The sequence below is a fragment of the Perna viridis genome, chromosome 1, assembly GCF_037379345.1.
Source record: "Perna viridis isolate PV_CMFRI_1.1 ecotype Kerala chromosome 1, ASM3737934v1, whole genome shotgun sequence".
Lineage (NCBI taxonomy): Eukaryota > Metazoa > Mollusca > Bivalvia > Mytilida > Mytilidae > Perna > Perna viridis.
In genome coordinates this window covers 19,569,903-19,586,207 of record NC_142445.1, presented here as the reverse complement: position 1 = coordinate 19,586,207, position 16,305 = coordinate 19,569,903, and the positions used below count along the sequence as shown (strand labels likewise).

At 33.4% G+C, this 16,305-nt stretch overlaps 1 protein-coding gene across 4 annotated transcripts in view; it reads right to left on the bottom strand.

Moving 5' to 3' along the window:
- Positions 1 to 58: 58 nt before the first annotated feature.
- LOC148627649 (uncharacterized) overlaps positions 59 to 16,305 on the bottom strand; it is a 25,730-nt gene continuing 9,483 nt past the window's right edge. Inside the window, exons 1-10 of one of the 4 annotated variants that reach the window (XM_088576598.1) lie at positions 12,966 to 13,204; positions 9,319 to 9,855; positions 9,011 to 9,096; positions 5,810 to 5,935; positions 4,430 to 4,484; positions 4,038 to 4,123; positions 3,569 to 3,639; positions 2,501 to 3,052; positions 2,011 to 2,087; positions 59 to 713 (exon numbers count right to left, since the gene is read on the bottom strand). In XM_088576598.1, the coding sequence (XP_088432724.1) occupies positions 226 to 713; positions 2,011 to 2,087; positions 2,501 to 3,052; positions 3,569 to 3,639; positions 4,038 to 4,123; positions 4,430 to 4,484; positions 5,810 to 5,935; positions 9,011 to 9,096; positions 9,319 to 9,769 (1,992 nt within the window). In that variant the 5' untranslated portion in view covers positions 9,770 to 9,855; positions 12,966 to 13,204 and the 3' untranslated portion in view covers positions 59 to 225. Of the gene's footprint in view, positions 714 to 2,010; positions 2,088 to 2,500; positions 3,053 to 3,568; positions 3,640 to 4,037; positions 4,124 to 4,429; positions 4,485 to 5,809; positions 5,936 to 9,010; positions 9,097 to 9,318; positions 9,856 to 12,965; positions 13,205 to 16,305 lie in introns of those variants that run through there. The other 3 variants (XM_088576607.1, XM_088576617.1, XM_088576626.1) reach the window with 3 other exon arrangements.

The following is a 16,305-nucleotide window of genomic DNA, read 5'->3' as shown; positions in this document are numbered from 1 at the left end:
ATATACATGTACATGTATGTATACTTGGTTTAAGTTAATAATAATAATAATCAGCACATATTCTTCATAAAAAGCTTTAATCTAGTAATCAACGGAATGCTTAAAAATCTAACACAGTCATTAAAATGTAGAAATTACAAATATTTGTCAACATTTCAACTTTTTAGTTTCCGTCCAGGCAAATGAATGCAATCTTTCTATCAAAACAGAAATTACTTGACTTCCTCAAAAATATATACTGTTTGGTGGTGCTGTGCGTATAAAGTTCTCATTCAGCGATTTTTTTATTGATTTTATAATAGTTGGAGAAATTTCCAAATTATTGGGTTGGCAAAAGTTTAGAGTTTTGTAGAATTTAATGTCATTGTAAGCTGAAATGAATTCCACCGGTAACCGTTTCACATTTTCCATATAAACAGGTATAATCGACCAGCAATTCATATAAACCAGCGTTTTAATTTGACGTCTTAATATGTATGCGTATTCAGTATAATAGTATGGAGTTATTAAAACCAAAATTTGTCTAAATTTATGAAGAGGACGAACATCAAATATGCATCGTCCAGGTAATAATATTGTGCTTTGTGTTTCAATTTTGAGTTTAGGTTTTATGTTCACTAAAATGTTCAAAAATTTTAATGCTATCTCCTCGTCCTCTGGAGCAGATGAATGAAGAATGGCCACATCACTTCCAGGTTCCTCATTAAAATCACCTAATAAAACAAAAAAAAAACACTAATAATGACGAACTGAAATCCTCAAAGTCGCTAATTGTAAAATATTCACTGTCACTGATTTTGGCTTACTTTCAGCATCCAAAATGGTACGACTGCGATATGCTCTTAAATCGGGTGACTTCCGCTAAAATCTTGGTTCCTTTGATATGATTGCGTATTCATTTGTAACCGTGGTGCCCCGAATGTTTTCAGTCATCCGGAACAAGATTAAACCACTGACAATGGTTATAAAATATATAGATATAGCGGTCCTATTGATATATATGACCTTTGTATAGTCATTAGTAACGAATGTTTGAATTGGAAACTGGGTAATATAATTACATAAATCCAATGTTAAGCGATCATTTTATCTTTTAATGTAAACTTCCCGTTCTAATACAAGAAAAAAAAAACCGCATAGACGTGTGTATGATATGTTTTAAAAGAGGTACGTTGTAGCGATCTTTGGGTCGCTTATGATATTTACCAGGGAACCAGTTTAGGAACCAGATTTAGCAGCTGGCAATGAATATTCTTTAACATCGGGGCGTGCTAATGTATATGACCAATATAGTCTTGTAAAGAGCCCCAGTGAATCGGAAACTGGGTACTGCTCAAAGCTCACCGATCATTTCATGTAAACTTCCCGTTTTCGCACAAGCAAGGAACACGCGTAGAACAACTATGACGCTATGGCGGTAAACACGGCGAGGATCTGCAGCATTACGTGACGTATAACTACATATTTATGCAAATCAGTATGCGAATATTGAGCATAGACATTACGAGTGCAAGAAGTCGCTAACAATATTAGTGACTTAAAAAAGGCTAAACAACTGTATAATTACTGACGAAAATGTGTTCATAGTTCCCCTTCGTTTATTTCAGACTAAGAAAAAAAAAGAGTGTAAACAATTGCCTCATCTTTTATGCATAACTCAAATAGGCAATAGGAAATGTGGTATGATTGTCATCTACCAAAAGTCAAGCAACGAACTTCTATAGGTCACCAGTCGGTCTTCAATGATACTATAAAGCATAGTCTTTTTGTAGTGTTGGTACGATATATCAATAATTTTGGTTGTTGACGATGTTGATGACAAAATGATTTAGAAAAAGGTTGCCACAGATCTACATTCATCTATTCAATTAAGTTGAAGATGAAATGATAATATGCAGTCTCTACAGACATGTACCAGTCAAAACACGTTATCCCACCCATTTTATTTCCCGTGACCAACTTTTACTTGGTCCAAGAATTTAGGATTGTTTTTTTTCACTTTAAGCTTACCATTGCATATACAGTTGGTTGGTGTTATCGGGGTTCTCATGTCTATCCCTAATGCTTCATAACATGTACATTTCTTCCTAAAAGGCAAAATAAATAAACAGTTGATAAATAAACACCAAAGAAGATACAACTTAACATCCAACTGAAAAGTTTAGGTGCAAAGACCACTGTATTAGCTTCACAACCTTTTTTAACCTTTGGTAGTTCATGAGGAGCTGACAAGGGGTATGCCCACACCCAAACCCTCCCCCAAATGGGTGATTTTGTTTTTATATGAATCTTAATTTTCTTTTCATTTATTTTATCGTTATATTTAGAATTTGATTTTCATTAATTCTATAAAAATGTGAAGTTGGGTAAAACTGTGCAAAAAAAGATATACTATCAGAACAATATAATCCATATTATTACTAAATAACAAGATTTTAGTTACTGCAAAAATAGGGAAAATACTAGATAAAGCATCAGATTTAGCATCCTAGCAATTTACCTGCGGCGTTTGAAGTGGATTTTGTTTATTCTAAATCTATAACGACAGGCTTGTGATTCATCTCTATAGATGTTGTTAGTACTCATCCCATCAGAAATACTGCGTCTGAGTAGTAATGAGTTCGCCCAAGTCTTTTTGTTCAAAGGAGAAGGGCGTTTTATAGCAAACGCAACTGGAAAAACTTGTTTGCTATCAATCGAAGTAGATCGCCTAGGTAACAAATATTTTCTTTTCCTATCCTTTCGTGTACTTGTAAGTCGCAGATTTTTGCAGGGTTCTGGAATTGGTGATGTTGTGATTTTCGTAGTCATTTGTTTCATTGGTCCCTCTCTTACTTCAGGAAAATTATTTGTTGAAGTAGTGTCTGTAACATTTCCGACTTGTTTCTTAAATTCACTAATGTCACTATTGTCATTATCATCGATCGGAACTACCGACGACGACCCAGCTGACGAGTCGATACCAACTGAACATGGTTTCTGTTGTTCTTGGGGTCTCTGTGACCTCAGATTAACATCTCCGGAAAAGTACATCACATCAGAATCAGGAGTTCTGTAGTAAAAACATGCAATGAGCATATCTTGTAAAGATTGTGTCCAGTAATTTAAATTTACTGTAAATTCACAGATTATCGCCATATTTTTTATTTAAATGAAAACTGCGACTGATTTTAAATTACACTAATTAAAACATGCTTTAATTTAACAAAATTTATGTGGGATTTTACTCAATAATCACAAAAAAATTAAATTTTGAAAAAAAAATGAAAAAAAATGCGGTAATAAATGCATGCAATACTTTTTTTTTCAAATTCAAAGAACAATCATTTGGTTTTTTAGATGAACAGTTTCAACCCAATGGCCGACATTGATTATCAGGTATATTTGTGAAATCTCGGGATGTTCGCTGGTTGCATTGCAATTTACATGTAGAGATTCTCTAAGATTTTATAACACATGCTTGTACTCGGGGATGTTACTATTAGTGTGCATCACTCTACAGTTTATGTTCATTCATTATGTAGATTTTTGTTCAATTGACGTAAAAAGATAGTATGATCTTTGCTACCTTGTCCAGGTCTCATTTTTCAAATGTCTCCTACCCCGGCTTTGTAAGTTTCTTTTTACGTTACCAGGCACCTGTACATGAAAAGCGAAACAAAAATTGGTGAAATTATATTGTTTAGAAAAAAATCAAAGCTACTCCAATCTTAGTTACAATTCATCAATACCTTCATAGAACAAAAATGTGAATTTTAATGTAAAAAGTCATTTTAACAAAGAAACATGACACACTTTCTAACATACTTAACATTCTAAATGCTTTTACCCCATTTCATTAGGTTAAATAAAAGTGGATTTGTTTTGTTTTATTGGTTTTTTCAAGTTATCCAAGCAGGCATATAAAAGTCTGTTTTGCTGAAATGTTCATCTTTCCTAAACGCCTGATTAACATCTTCATATTAAAAAAGACTACAACTTGAAAAGCAGACTTCGAGCAATTTATAAATTGCAAAAATGAAACGTATACAAAAAACCTGATCCCGATTGTATAAAACTGTTTCGTTTAAGTCTCTGTTATGTTCAGGAGTTTTGGAGGTAGGTAAAGACGCCTCCTGAAGATCTAAAATAATAATAAAAAGATGTTTGAATTAGGAACGGTATCTATATTATGTGGCCAAATTTATAGAAATACATGTAATAATTATCAAAATTTATCAAGTAATGATATAAACATGTGTATTATATTACTCCACGAAGTTCTAAATGAAGTTCTTGAAGAAATTTTTAGTTCACATATGCCTGATCAAATGTGCGTTAAAGGTGGTTCAACATGAGATCTAATTATCCGCTTGTTAACATTTTATTCAAGAGAAACAGTAAAACACGTGCATGCTTTAAACCATTTATACATCTTCTTATTTCATACCAAATGTTTGGTCATCGCTGTATCTTGTGTCCTCGGGCTGTAATGTCCGTCCGATCTGCAAGGTATAGTCCGTTATAAAGCAGATAATGTGTGGCGTGGTTATAGGATAAATTCACAGAAATGTTTGAAGTTATTGGTTGATATGACACTTGAAAAAGCTGCAAATGTAATATTTGTTATACTTATCCCTTTAAATGTGTGCACATGTACATGTTTTTTTTAAAGTTTTATACAATGTTTCTTTGTCTATGTAAGGATCTAGAAGTACACAGGAAAAAATCACAGCATATATTTATGTGTTTCAAAACATATGTGACCGACATGGAAATATGTGTTTAAGTAGCTGTCTTTGTAATAATCATGCAAAATCTAAAAATATGTGATACACACCACAAAAGGCTACATATTTTTATTTTTGAAATTAAGTTGTTTTATGGGTCTATATTATGAAATGTGTAATTATTCATTCCAATCTGTCTGCTCTTAGGAGATAATCAACATTTGAAATCAAATAGATTTTATTGTATTTGAGTGTTATTTACAGAGTTAATTTTTAAATCTACTGCGCATTCTATATAATTTGAATCTCTTAAGAACGTAGGTTATATGAAAAATCAAATGTTAATTTCTGTTTACAATGGCAATTTAAACAAAATATCAAAAATAAAAATATGTAGGCTTTTCACCCATAAATCAAATTTTGTATGATTCTTTGCTGGAGTGCTACATGTACTTAAGTACACATAAGTACACGTTAAAACATGTTTTCAAAATTATATAAACACCATACACTTCTCAAATATGGAGTTAACATGTATGAAAAGCGTAAGACAAAAATATGCTTACATTTTTCAAGTGTTTTAAAAATAACAAAATATATGGTGCATTTTGTCCTGTACATTAGAAAACCATCTAGTATGTTACACTACCTCTGTTTCTTTTAGGATCTCCCTGATTCTTAAATGGATCCATATTTAAGAGATTGTAATCAGTCTCTGACCAAGTTTTAGAAGGAATTTTTACAGTGAGTGACAACGGTTATAAAAAAAACTTTTATCATACAATTGGAAGGACTTAGATGGAATTTACTGTAACAGTACAGTTTTGGAACTTAATTAGTAGAATGTTACGTGTGACTAAGTGAAATGTTTAAAAAAAACACGTCTAAATGGTGGAGTGCAGATCTGATATATTGAAACTGCCAAGGACATTGTGCTATGAAAAAAAATACTGTCTTGAGACCATATACCATTCCAGCTTTTTGACATTGTATCAGAAAGCTGTGAACGTGACAAAGTTTTCATTGTCAAAGATTTCTTCAGCAAAACGATAGTATCGACATGACTTAATGGTGGCATAACTCGTAATTCCTTTGCTTACCCTGTTAATGCTACTCTCAAGTCCTTTTAGCCGTGAGAAAGCTCGTAGTAATGATTCTTTTAAGAATCGCACATCCCATTTAACTATTTCAAGCGTCTCGAGATCTAAATTGGAAACTTGGCTTCCCTATAAAAAAAACAACTTCGTTAAAAGAGGGCCTTATATGTATTTTAATTAAATAACATTATAACAATCAAGTTGAAAATGATAGCACTTTCTGTATATCCGTTACAATCTTCATTTCGTGCATTATAAAGGTAAGACATGGTTACTTTGAGCAGATAGTTCGATTGTCTTTGTGAAAATAAACCACTAAAATCCCAAAAAATCTTTCGTAACACAATGTTAGCCAATCATTTGCACGATATGAGTGACACCGACCATCAGCTGACTGTTCCTATACTTATATACTCAATACTGTTAGACCCAGTTTGCACTCGTATGAGGTATTTGTAATACATGACGGGCAGAGGTGTTTCTTAACGCCCTTGCCTGTCATTTGGGGTCTCTCAAACACGGTGTAGAGCATTGAAGCGTTTACACAGTCCAGGCATACTCACACCCGTGAATGTGGGTCATGACGTATTCGGGGAAATTAGTAGCATTTGCTGAATCTTTGACCCAGCAAAATACTTTTTGGGATAAAATAAACATTTCCAAGTGCACGTAAGACAGAAAGGTAGGTCAACTTAATGGTGGACGCCAGTCACTTTATGAGAAATCTCCAAGGCCGAAAAAATAATGTTATGTTTCCGATCACAGTTCTAAAAATTTGTCTGGCCGGTAGGTAGGGATTTATTTTTATTTAAAATTTTTAAAATGGAATAAGTCATAGTGACGCCAAACTTTGAATAAAATGAACCAAATATGCAAAAACTAATAGACTTAGTCCACAGCCTAATCCCTTTTGGGATTCTGTGCTTGAGATATTTTTTGTTTTGACGGTGGTGGTCAAAACAACAAATATTTAATTCAGGTGCCGAATCCCAAAAGGTATTATCCACGACCAAAAGCACACTCACGACATGTGTCTTTACATAAACAACAAATATTTCTCTTTTTTTTCCATCTAGGATAGAAAAAACATTTATGGCTTTATTTTTTACTTTTTTTTCTGAAAGACAATCGGCAGACTTTATTATTTTTGTTTTCAAAATAACAAATAAAACATTCTGGATAGGGGGTCTGAAGGATGGTCGGAAGGGTGACCGGAAACAACACTTTTTCAGGCTTAATAGGACGGTCTATTTATTACTCCAGGAGTGCTAGAGGTTGTCTGGCACGCTATTTTATTGCAAAACACATGGCATTGAGGAATCTGTTGAGTTGGGGTAGTCCAATTAGCTGCCCATTACTGTAACATGAAGTTTTGGGGACTCTACATCATACCTATAGACATTATGTACACGTCAAAGTACAGTGTACGTATAAGTACATTCCCGAAGAGCTCCAACGATTTTTAGTTTTGCTATCTATGTATATGTCAGACTGCATGAAATGACAACTCTTAATATGATTTTCAGTTAAACCATTTTTCCGACGCAGTCGGTAGAATTTCACTTTTTACCCTTTGACCTTAAAGACGCTCTTCTATAGAAACCCAAGTCACCTGATTACAATTGTTTCCCGATTGGCAAAACACTGATAACTTAGTGGCGTTCTAAAAAACGGTATCGAAAATTTGAAATTGCGTTCGAGAAAAACTGTAACGAAAATTTCAATTGCGTGTCGTGTTATTTTCTTAAAAGAAATGTAGAAACTTTTGTGAAATTTTACTGCGTCGGCTATCTTTTTTAAAGAAAGTACTTGTTTGTTTATGACTTCATGCCAATAAAGTAAAGTATGTACATGTACATAAAAATATAATTTTAGTCACATTCATACTTAAACATTTGTTAAAAGGGTGCGGATTTTTATTAAGTATCAAGACATTAATACTACACACGTAAAAATAACTAAGTTTTGTTGAATTGTGAAGAAGATTTACATGATTAAATGAAATAGTGATTCTAAAGTTAATGACAGTGTTGTGAAATACTGAATGTACATACACATTATGTTAGTTCTGAAACAAGTATATGTACTATAGGGAACATTTTTCACATTATTTAGAAGTTCATAAAATTGTTTGATACAAAATTTAGTTAAAATATTGATTTTGAAGTGTTAACTGTGAGCCAGTGTCGATGGATTTAGCCTTAAAGTCCTTCATATATCGGTAATGTAATTTTGATTCATAAGAATTTTGAATGTTTTCTGTTCAGTAGAAGACTGTTAGTTGGAAAACTTTACAGTTCTGCAACTTTATTTTATTTTGATAGAGAACTGTTCTGCGAGTCCAGAATTTTATCAAGCTACATGTAACGTACATAAAGTGAAATGGTCAATCCTTAACATGACATATCAAGTTCAACACATTCATGCAAGTACACCTTCAAGAAAGAAGCATTGTTATATGTATATGACTTGAACTTTGGTTATGGTAAGCCATTGTGGAATTTGTTCCCCATATAGATGTTTGGTAACATATGTTAATGGATATTTATCAACATACGCATAATTCAATTATTGATATCAATAAATGGAGGAGTTTTCTAGACGATGTAAACACATTCAAGGCAAAACGTATGTATGTTCAATCAAATTTGCTCTTCGGGCAATACCAGTCAGCGTCCATACTTGCCCCTCGGGCAATACCAATCTGTGTCCACACTTGTTACAATAGAAAAAAAAATAAATTGCATATATACTGTCTGGATGACTCCTGATAACAATTTTTAGTTTGACACTCTTGACACAAATAGAAGTGGAAGTATAGCATAGTAAAATGATACGAATTTTTTTTTGACAATATAAGATAATGAAAGTAATAAAAATGCCAACATAGTCTGCAGTGCATGCGTCAAATTTCTTTCTATCCTTGATATGCACTATAAAGTACATAGACATTGCTTCAAAGATGCACTAAGGTTCACTTTTATCTCATTAGTTTTTTGTTTAGGAAAGAGTGCGTATTCTCAAAATTGATCCTCTATTTAACCGCTGTGTTAGTTATCGATTATGGTGTTATTGTATTTACAAACTATTGTGTGCAGGATCCAAAAATCATTCCATGACACTATCGATACATTATCCCAGTTAGATTCATGACGGGTGTATACAATATGCATGCAGATATAACTAAAAAATGTACATCCGTACCTTTTGTTGTAAATTGTACAGTTTTGTTTCTATGGATCTAATGTTTAAATCTACTTCATTGTGACATGTTTGATCGCATGTTGTACCTGAAAAAAAATATATATTATTATTTTCTGTTCCAAATGATGTATTACAAATGCTTGGTGATCAAGACTGAACTTTAAAATCGTTTTCAGATGAATAAGATATGTTGTTGCAAAAATAAAGTGAAGGCTACATTTATGATTCATTCATCGTGGCTAAAATGAAAGGCATGTGAAATTTGTAAACGACCGTAAGCACTTTTTAACTTATTACTTTTGATATACCTCTAAATGAAAGCTGACTGTTTCGAAAGTTAATGAGTTTCTCCGACACTGTACGTGGTTTCTTGAGGTGATCCTCAATGACATTTGCTATCCGACAGCATTCTCCAAACCATTGGTTGAACTGGCCTTCGGATATCTTGATGTTAGGCAAATGGCATATCTCATTTCTAAGCCTTCTCAATTTATCAAAATCAAGATATAAATGTCGAAGCTCTGGGATTAATTTCAATAGGTCTACCAAACTAGTTATGTCAAGGTCATCTAGTGATCTGAGGTCTGAGGTGTCTGTAGTAAAGCATCGTGGTGGCAGTCGTATCCGTCTCGCTTTGATAAAATCAGTCAATTGGGTTTTATGAAATAGTGGCCGGAGAACTTCCCTTAGAAGTCCTGACAAATCTGTAGCTATTGCTTGGAATATAATGAGGACATACATTTGTTCGTCTTCCTCCATTATTGTTGATTAACCTCAATGCAAGGAACACGTCCTTTCAATAATCTCTTCAAATGCCTAAGGAACTGCTGGATTCATTTCTAAATCTAAAAAGAACAATATCGTGCATTATTAACTGACAAAGAATGATATCTAGAATAAAGATGGTTTGTCTAAGGCACAGTCCTTTTCCATTTTTTTTTAAAGGGGGGGGGGCTGGGATTTTATGTTGAGTTAGAAAAATTTTTTAAGAAAGAAAAATGTATTTCAACAGCAGCAATGTTAAAATATAATATTTGAAAATCTACATTCTTAAGTAATGGGGAAATATAGAATCATAACTTTTTTTCTGCCTATGGCTGAGCAAAAAAATGCTCTTTTTCAAAATAATTCCAGTCACTCACCCAACCACCACCCCTCCTCAGTATAAATGGTCGGTGCATAATTTGTCTAATTTGTATAAAGTTAAGGAGGGAAATGTGATTCCACTAAAAAGAAAATAACAATTGTTAACGTTAATAAGTCAATCGCTTAGGACCGCCATATTTCAAACACCCTTCACTTAACCAATCTGCTTAAGGTATAACAGTTCAAACTACATTTACGTGTATATGTTTTTTTTTATATATAAATCAAGGAAATTTACTACGCTCTTCTATTAATAAAATTGTATAACGAATTAGGAGAAAACTAATTTTGAATCAATGTCTGAATATGACTGAAGATTAAACAGTCATGTTACTTGAGTATACACTCATATTTTTTCAAAAAAGTACCTTGATTAAACAAGGCCCAGTGCTTGAAAAGTATAACAATTCATATTCACAGTGAAGTATGATCTTTTTTCTTTGTCACAGAACATGATCATAGATGGCATTATTAACTCGACTCTAGCTATGTGCTGAACAATACCGCTACATAACCGCAGTTACATGACATTATACACGTGTGGGAATGCCTAGATTGTGATAACTTATAAGTTATCTTGGAGACAGTTCAAGCCCTGAACGTTGGGTAACTGCTGTCAGGTCATGTGGATTAAGGAACAGATAACTGACGGTTTTTGATACGAAAAAATGCTGTTCTAATAGGTAAAGATGATTTGTTGTTGTTAGATAACTGTTCTATATGTACAATTGGATTGGAAAGTGGATCAAGAAGTGAATAATATTCAGTGCAGTTCTTGTGGTGAGATTTATATGTTTTCAATGTATAGAAGAAACTAATGTACGTGATCATCTGACCTACACAGTATAAGTTTATACGAAAAGCTGATCACCCTTTTGTAATTTGAAAGCAGCATTTCCGAACAGAGACTTTGTGAAATAGATAAAGAACTACGTAGCGCCGAATGGGACTCTTGTGGTTTCATACTCAAAACTCAATTTTGTACGGAAAAAGTGAGTTTTGTTTAACTAAAAGGAGTTCAGATTAAAAAAAATTATAACATACTACAAATTTAGGTTTTGTCATACAAGGTAATATTTCAGTGCACAAAATTAAGTTACTTTTGTCATGACAAATTCATTTTTGTATCACATACTTTACTTTAGTTAATAAATCTGAATATTGGGTAAGAAATTTCAAGTCAATTTTGTTTGCAGATTAGTTTAATTTGGATTCTTTGAAGTAGTTTGCATACAGAACTGAGAAACTTTACAACAAAATTAAATTTTGTGTTTTTTTGCCATAATAAAATCACTTTTGCACAAATTCATTTTTATGAGACAGAAGTGAAAATTTAACACAAAATTCATTTTTGTGTCACATAAGTTATTTTTGTATCACAGAAGTCAATTTTGTGTCACAAAAGTCAATATGGAAGTTAGTTTACAGAATCCTTTGGATATGCAAATGATTTCTTTAATCACGATTTTGTAAGAAGGCCTCTCATGCATTGGATATAGTAACCACGGGTCTCGGCGGCGCAGGTTTCCGGTAACTTTGAGCAAGGACATATCGTATGAGAGATGAGCTATTCTGCAAAGGTGAGTAATACCTAATCATAAAGTATTACTTACTTTTGCAGAATAGCGCAACAACCATATGAGATGCCCTTGCTCAAAAACTCAGGATGCTAACTAATTTGATCAACTTTTGCATACAATTTCAATTTTGTCTCACAAAATTGACCTTTGTTATTCAATTTCCATATCACTTAACAAAAGTCATTTTTCTATGCAAATAAGTTAATATTATTTAATTATAAACCTATTTGACAAAATTGAATTTTGTCATGACAAGAATTTTTGTCATTACAAAATTGAAGTGATCATAAAACAAGTTAGTCCGAATTTCCTCTGACCCTGCAACCTTCCTCTTTTTTATTTGGATATTGATATGTCGGGTTCAATATCCAAATAAAGAAGAGGAGGGTTGCAGGGTCAGAGGAAATTCGTACTAAAAACAAGTCTGTATAACATAGTTTTGTACGACAAAAATTATTTTGTGATGACAGAACTCAATTTTATGTACACAAAATTGATTCTGATTACAAAAAGAGCTATTTATTCCATCAAGAGCCTTAAAACTGCCATACAGTGGATATCTTCACATAGTGGAATCAACGGAAATGAAAAACAGATAAGCTAGCAAAGGAAGGCGCTCAACAACAGCAAGATGAAAAATCATGTCTGCTATACAGAGACGAAGACCATCATTAAGTCTCTGACTCTCTGCAAAATAGCCCTCAGAAGCAAGATAGCTACCTTCAACTAAAAAGATTTGAGCAAACTACAATCTTCAGGCTCAGGAAGGTCACAACAGACTCAACCCACATCTGTACAGAGTTTTGAAGGTCATACCATCACCTATGTGTCCCTGTGGAGAAGCAGAGCAGAATACAGAACACTTTCTGCAGACGTGCAAGTTTCACCAGGCACAGAGAGAGACGATATGGGATAAACCAACCCCCACTACAGAGAAACTGTATGGACCTTTGGAAGACCTACAGAAGATGGCAAGATTTGTTGAGGAGACTGGCATTCAAGTGTAATGGCGTACGACAAGAAGAAGATTACAAAAAGATCAAGTCCCACTCGGCCCCCCATAAGAACAAACAAACATTCAACAAGCAATATGACAGAGGTTGGCTGACAATCTGCTCTCTGACTTGGTGCCACCCTTAACCCTAACTGGATTTATAGAGGAACGGAATATCTTCTAACTTTATAAGAGTAAATCAACTGAAAAAATTCTACATATCATGTGTTCTTACCTTGTTTTTTTTATACAAGGAAGTAAATACAGTATAAAAATTGAGTGACTTATATCTTCAAAATTCGTCTCACCAACGTACAATCCATTCAAATAATGAAATTTATCACAACATACATGTAATATTAATTGAACAAACTAATTACTGATCACAATTCTGCTGAAATAACGATGTTTGCGAAGACACCGTGTCATTTACTCTGAAAGAGTGATCAAAGGACCCAATCGCAAGACTCTAGCGGAAATCAAAAGTATACGTAATATCTTATAATAAAACAAAATCACATGACTTTTAAAAACTACGGAAAGCCATTTCTTTATCAAGCATAGATATACCAAAACTAACGGTAAGATAAATGTAACATTGTTACAGTATTTTCTTATTTATACTTTAGATATTTCAACACGAGGTAAATGTTACTTAAAATTAAGATAATTACGGGGACATTGAAAAATTCACTATTTTGGAACCTGGATTTGTTTCACCTTTGGAAAAAATGTTTTCATAAAAAAATATTTTAAGTTGTTCAATATGAACATTGTCATGGCAAGCAGAATGAACCCTGACTTTAACTAATTGCGAACCATAAAGATTTAATTTAAGTTGAAGCACCATATAAGACGGTCTGAATTAACTAACATTAAAATAAATTTATTTTTGTTTTTGAACCTTTTCAAACAAAACGTTCCAAAAAAAATAGTAAGCAATTTCTGGGTCGAAAGAGATACAGTTATACATAAAAATAGAGGAATATCAGGGGCGTAGCTGCCTATACGCAAATACGCAGTTGCGTACTTTCGGAAAAAGTAACAAAAATAAAAACACACATTTTAAAGATGAAATAAAGGTTTTGTGGAATGACTCACTAGGGGCATTGAGCGACCACCACCCCTGACCCCTCGCCGTAATTTTGCGTACAAATAAAACAGGCTTAGCTACGCCCCTGAATATATTATGTGTCTTTTAATTTAAAATTGTAACGTCGACTTATTCTTATGTGAATCCTTATTTTAAATCACATGTAAATGGACGGAGGGACGACACAACCGTTTACAATTAACATGTACCTTATATATATATATAAGGGTCTGAAAAATTCCCAACGATGTTAGAACTGTCAAATTTGCGAAGCAAATTTTTGTTGTTCCCTCCGCGGGACTCGAACTCGTACCGCTGTGACATCTATGGCAACACCGCCTGCACTAAGTCCAGCGCCCTAGACCACTCGGCCAGCTAGGCTATAAAATATAGCTTTCGCTGGCCGGGTCATTCCTCCTCGTAGGATTAATCTAGGGCTGTAACTTAGTACACGATGTATGGTAGTACGGGGCAGTTCATCTAGGTGTTATTATGTAGGATAGAGGATCAAATTAATGATGCATGTCACAACAAATCAATAGTATACAACGTCTCAGAATGTGACGACTCTATTCGCTACACTGCTCCATCGGATAAAACTGATACAGGGAAGATAACGTAAACTTATAGAAAGGTCTGAAAAATTTCCATCGATGTTAGAACTGTCAAATTTGCGAAGCAAATTTTTGGTCGTTTCCTCCGCGGGACTCGAACTCGTACCGCTGTTACATCTATATATATGTATGTATAAAAAAGTAGAAAGTGAATGGAGAACAAAAAAAAAATAGCATGATCAAATGGAAAAGTAGAATAGGGGAATCTTATCCTTCCCAAACATGCATGTAATATTATATATCATTTAGAACTTGTCTGAAATGATTAAAGAAGTTCGGACATAATTTAATAATGTATAGTGAAATTCAATTTGATGATTACAGCCAACAGAAGAAAAAATAAATGTAAGGACAATGACACCTGATTCAGACAGCATGTATCATGTTTAAACTGAAATAATCCATGATAGGAAATATTTTTATGAATTCGGCTTGTCGTAGAAAACGTCACTGAAACTCCATAAATGCGGGAAACTTTAAACTTTTTAGAAGATTATAGATTTATTCGTTCTCACTAGTAGGGAAAAAATGTTTCAATTAATATACAACTTTTTTTCTAGTTAATCATTTTCTTTTATTTTAAACTTTGGACTGCAACGTTATAAAATGATAAATACACATTTAACATATACTTTGAATTATTTCTATCGTTTTATTGTAAATATGTCAGTATGAGCCTAGCTTTGTGAAATACTGGCTGAAAAAGCATCAATTTTCGAACTTCAGTGGCGGATCCAGAGGGAGATGCAGGAATTTGACCACTTTTATTTGAAAATTTGTCATTTTCATGTGTAAAATTAACCAAAACAAATGGCAGATAACGCCTTGGCACCCACTTTTTCTGGCGAACCTCGACTGGTACCCACCTTTTTAAAGTGTTTGGACCTGGTCCTGAACTTACAATTCACCCAAGGTATTTATTTTATGAAATAAACTAAGCTTCATTGGCAGCTTTTTCAATGTCAAAAACCAGGAGTATTGATTGATAATCTCTTAAAGTTATTTCTCCCACACTGGATATGCATGAATTTTGATACAAACAGAGACACTTTAATGCATACAAGGAAACGTACACAGTAACTACTTCTTAAAAGGCGAATTAATGTTATTAGTGATACTTTTGAACAGTCTTTCATTTAATTTTGCCGGTTATATGTGGTAAATTAGACCAGGACGTCGTTCAACGATATATTTCCATTTATTTTTTTTTTTTCGGAAATGTGTATTTCTCATAGAGGTTTTTGTGGGAAAAACTTGTCCTTCAAAAATTTTCCAAAAATGAAAATTCTATACAAAAAGCTGCAAAAATTCGACTTTCGAATCATTTGACACTTTATTCTAATGTCAACATGAAAACAAGGATAACATGAAGTCGTTGTAGTGATAGGTATACCCCAACTGGAATAGGGCAACAACCAAAATCGCCTGCAATGTTTACCCCATCTATAGTAATCAATCTATTCACTGGAAGCCAAGATAATTGCGAAGAAATTCGGATGGACGGATGAAGTATATAAATTACCCCTACCATATTAGCAACTTGGTGGATGTTTCTAGAAAAGAAGAGGACCGATGCACCTGGTACATGCTTATAGTTTTTACCGGTATTGAAGTACTACTTGTTTATTTTTTTTTCAATTAATGTACGTGTCTTTTTGTTTTGTTTGTTTAATTTTTGTTTGTTATTTCATGTTTTTGCTTCGTGTGTTTATTTTCCTTGGCTTGAATTAAGAACTATTTGGTTATCATTAGAATTGTGGCTCTCTTGATTTAATTCACTACGAGTATTAAACAGGTCGCAGGTTTTCGGTTGGGACGGCGTTCATAATTTGCCTTTAATTTGAAAAACGTACGTGTGATTGCAGTTT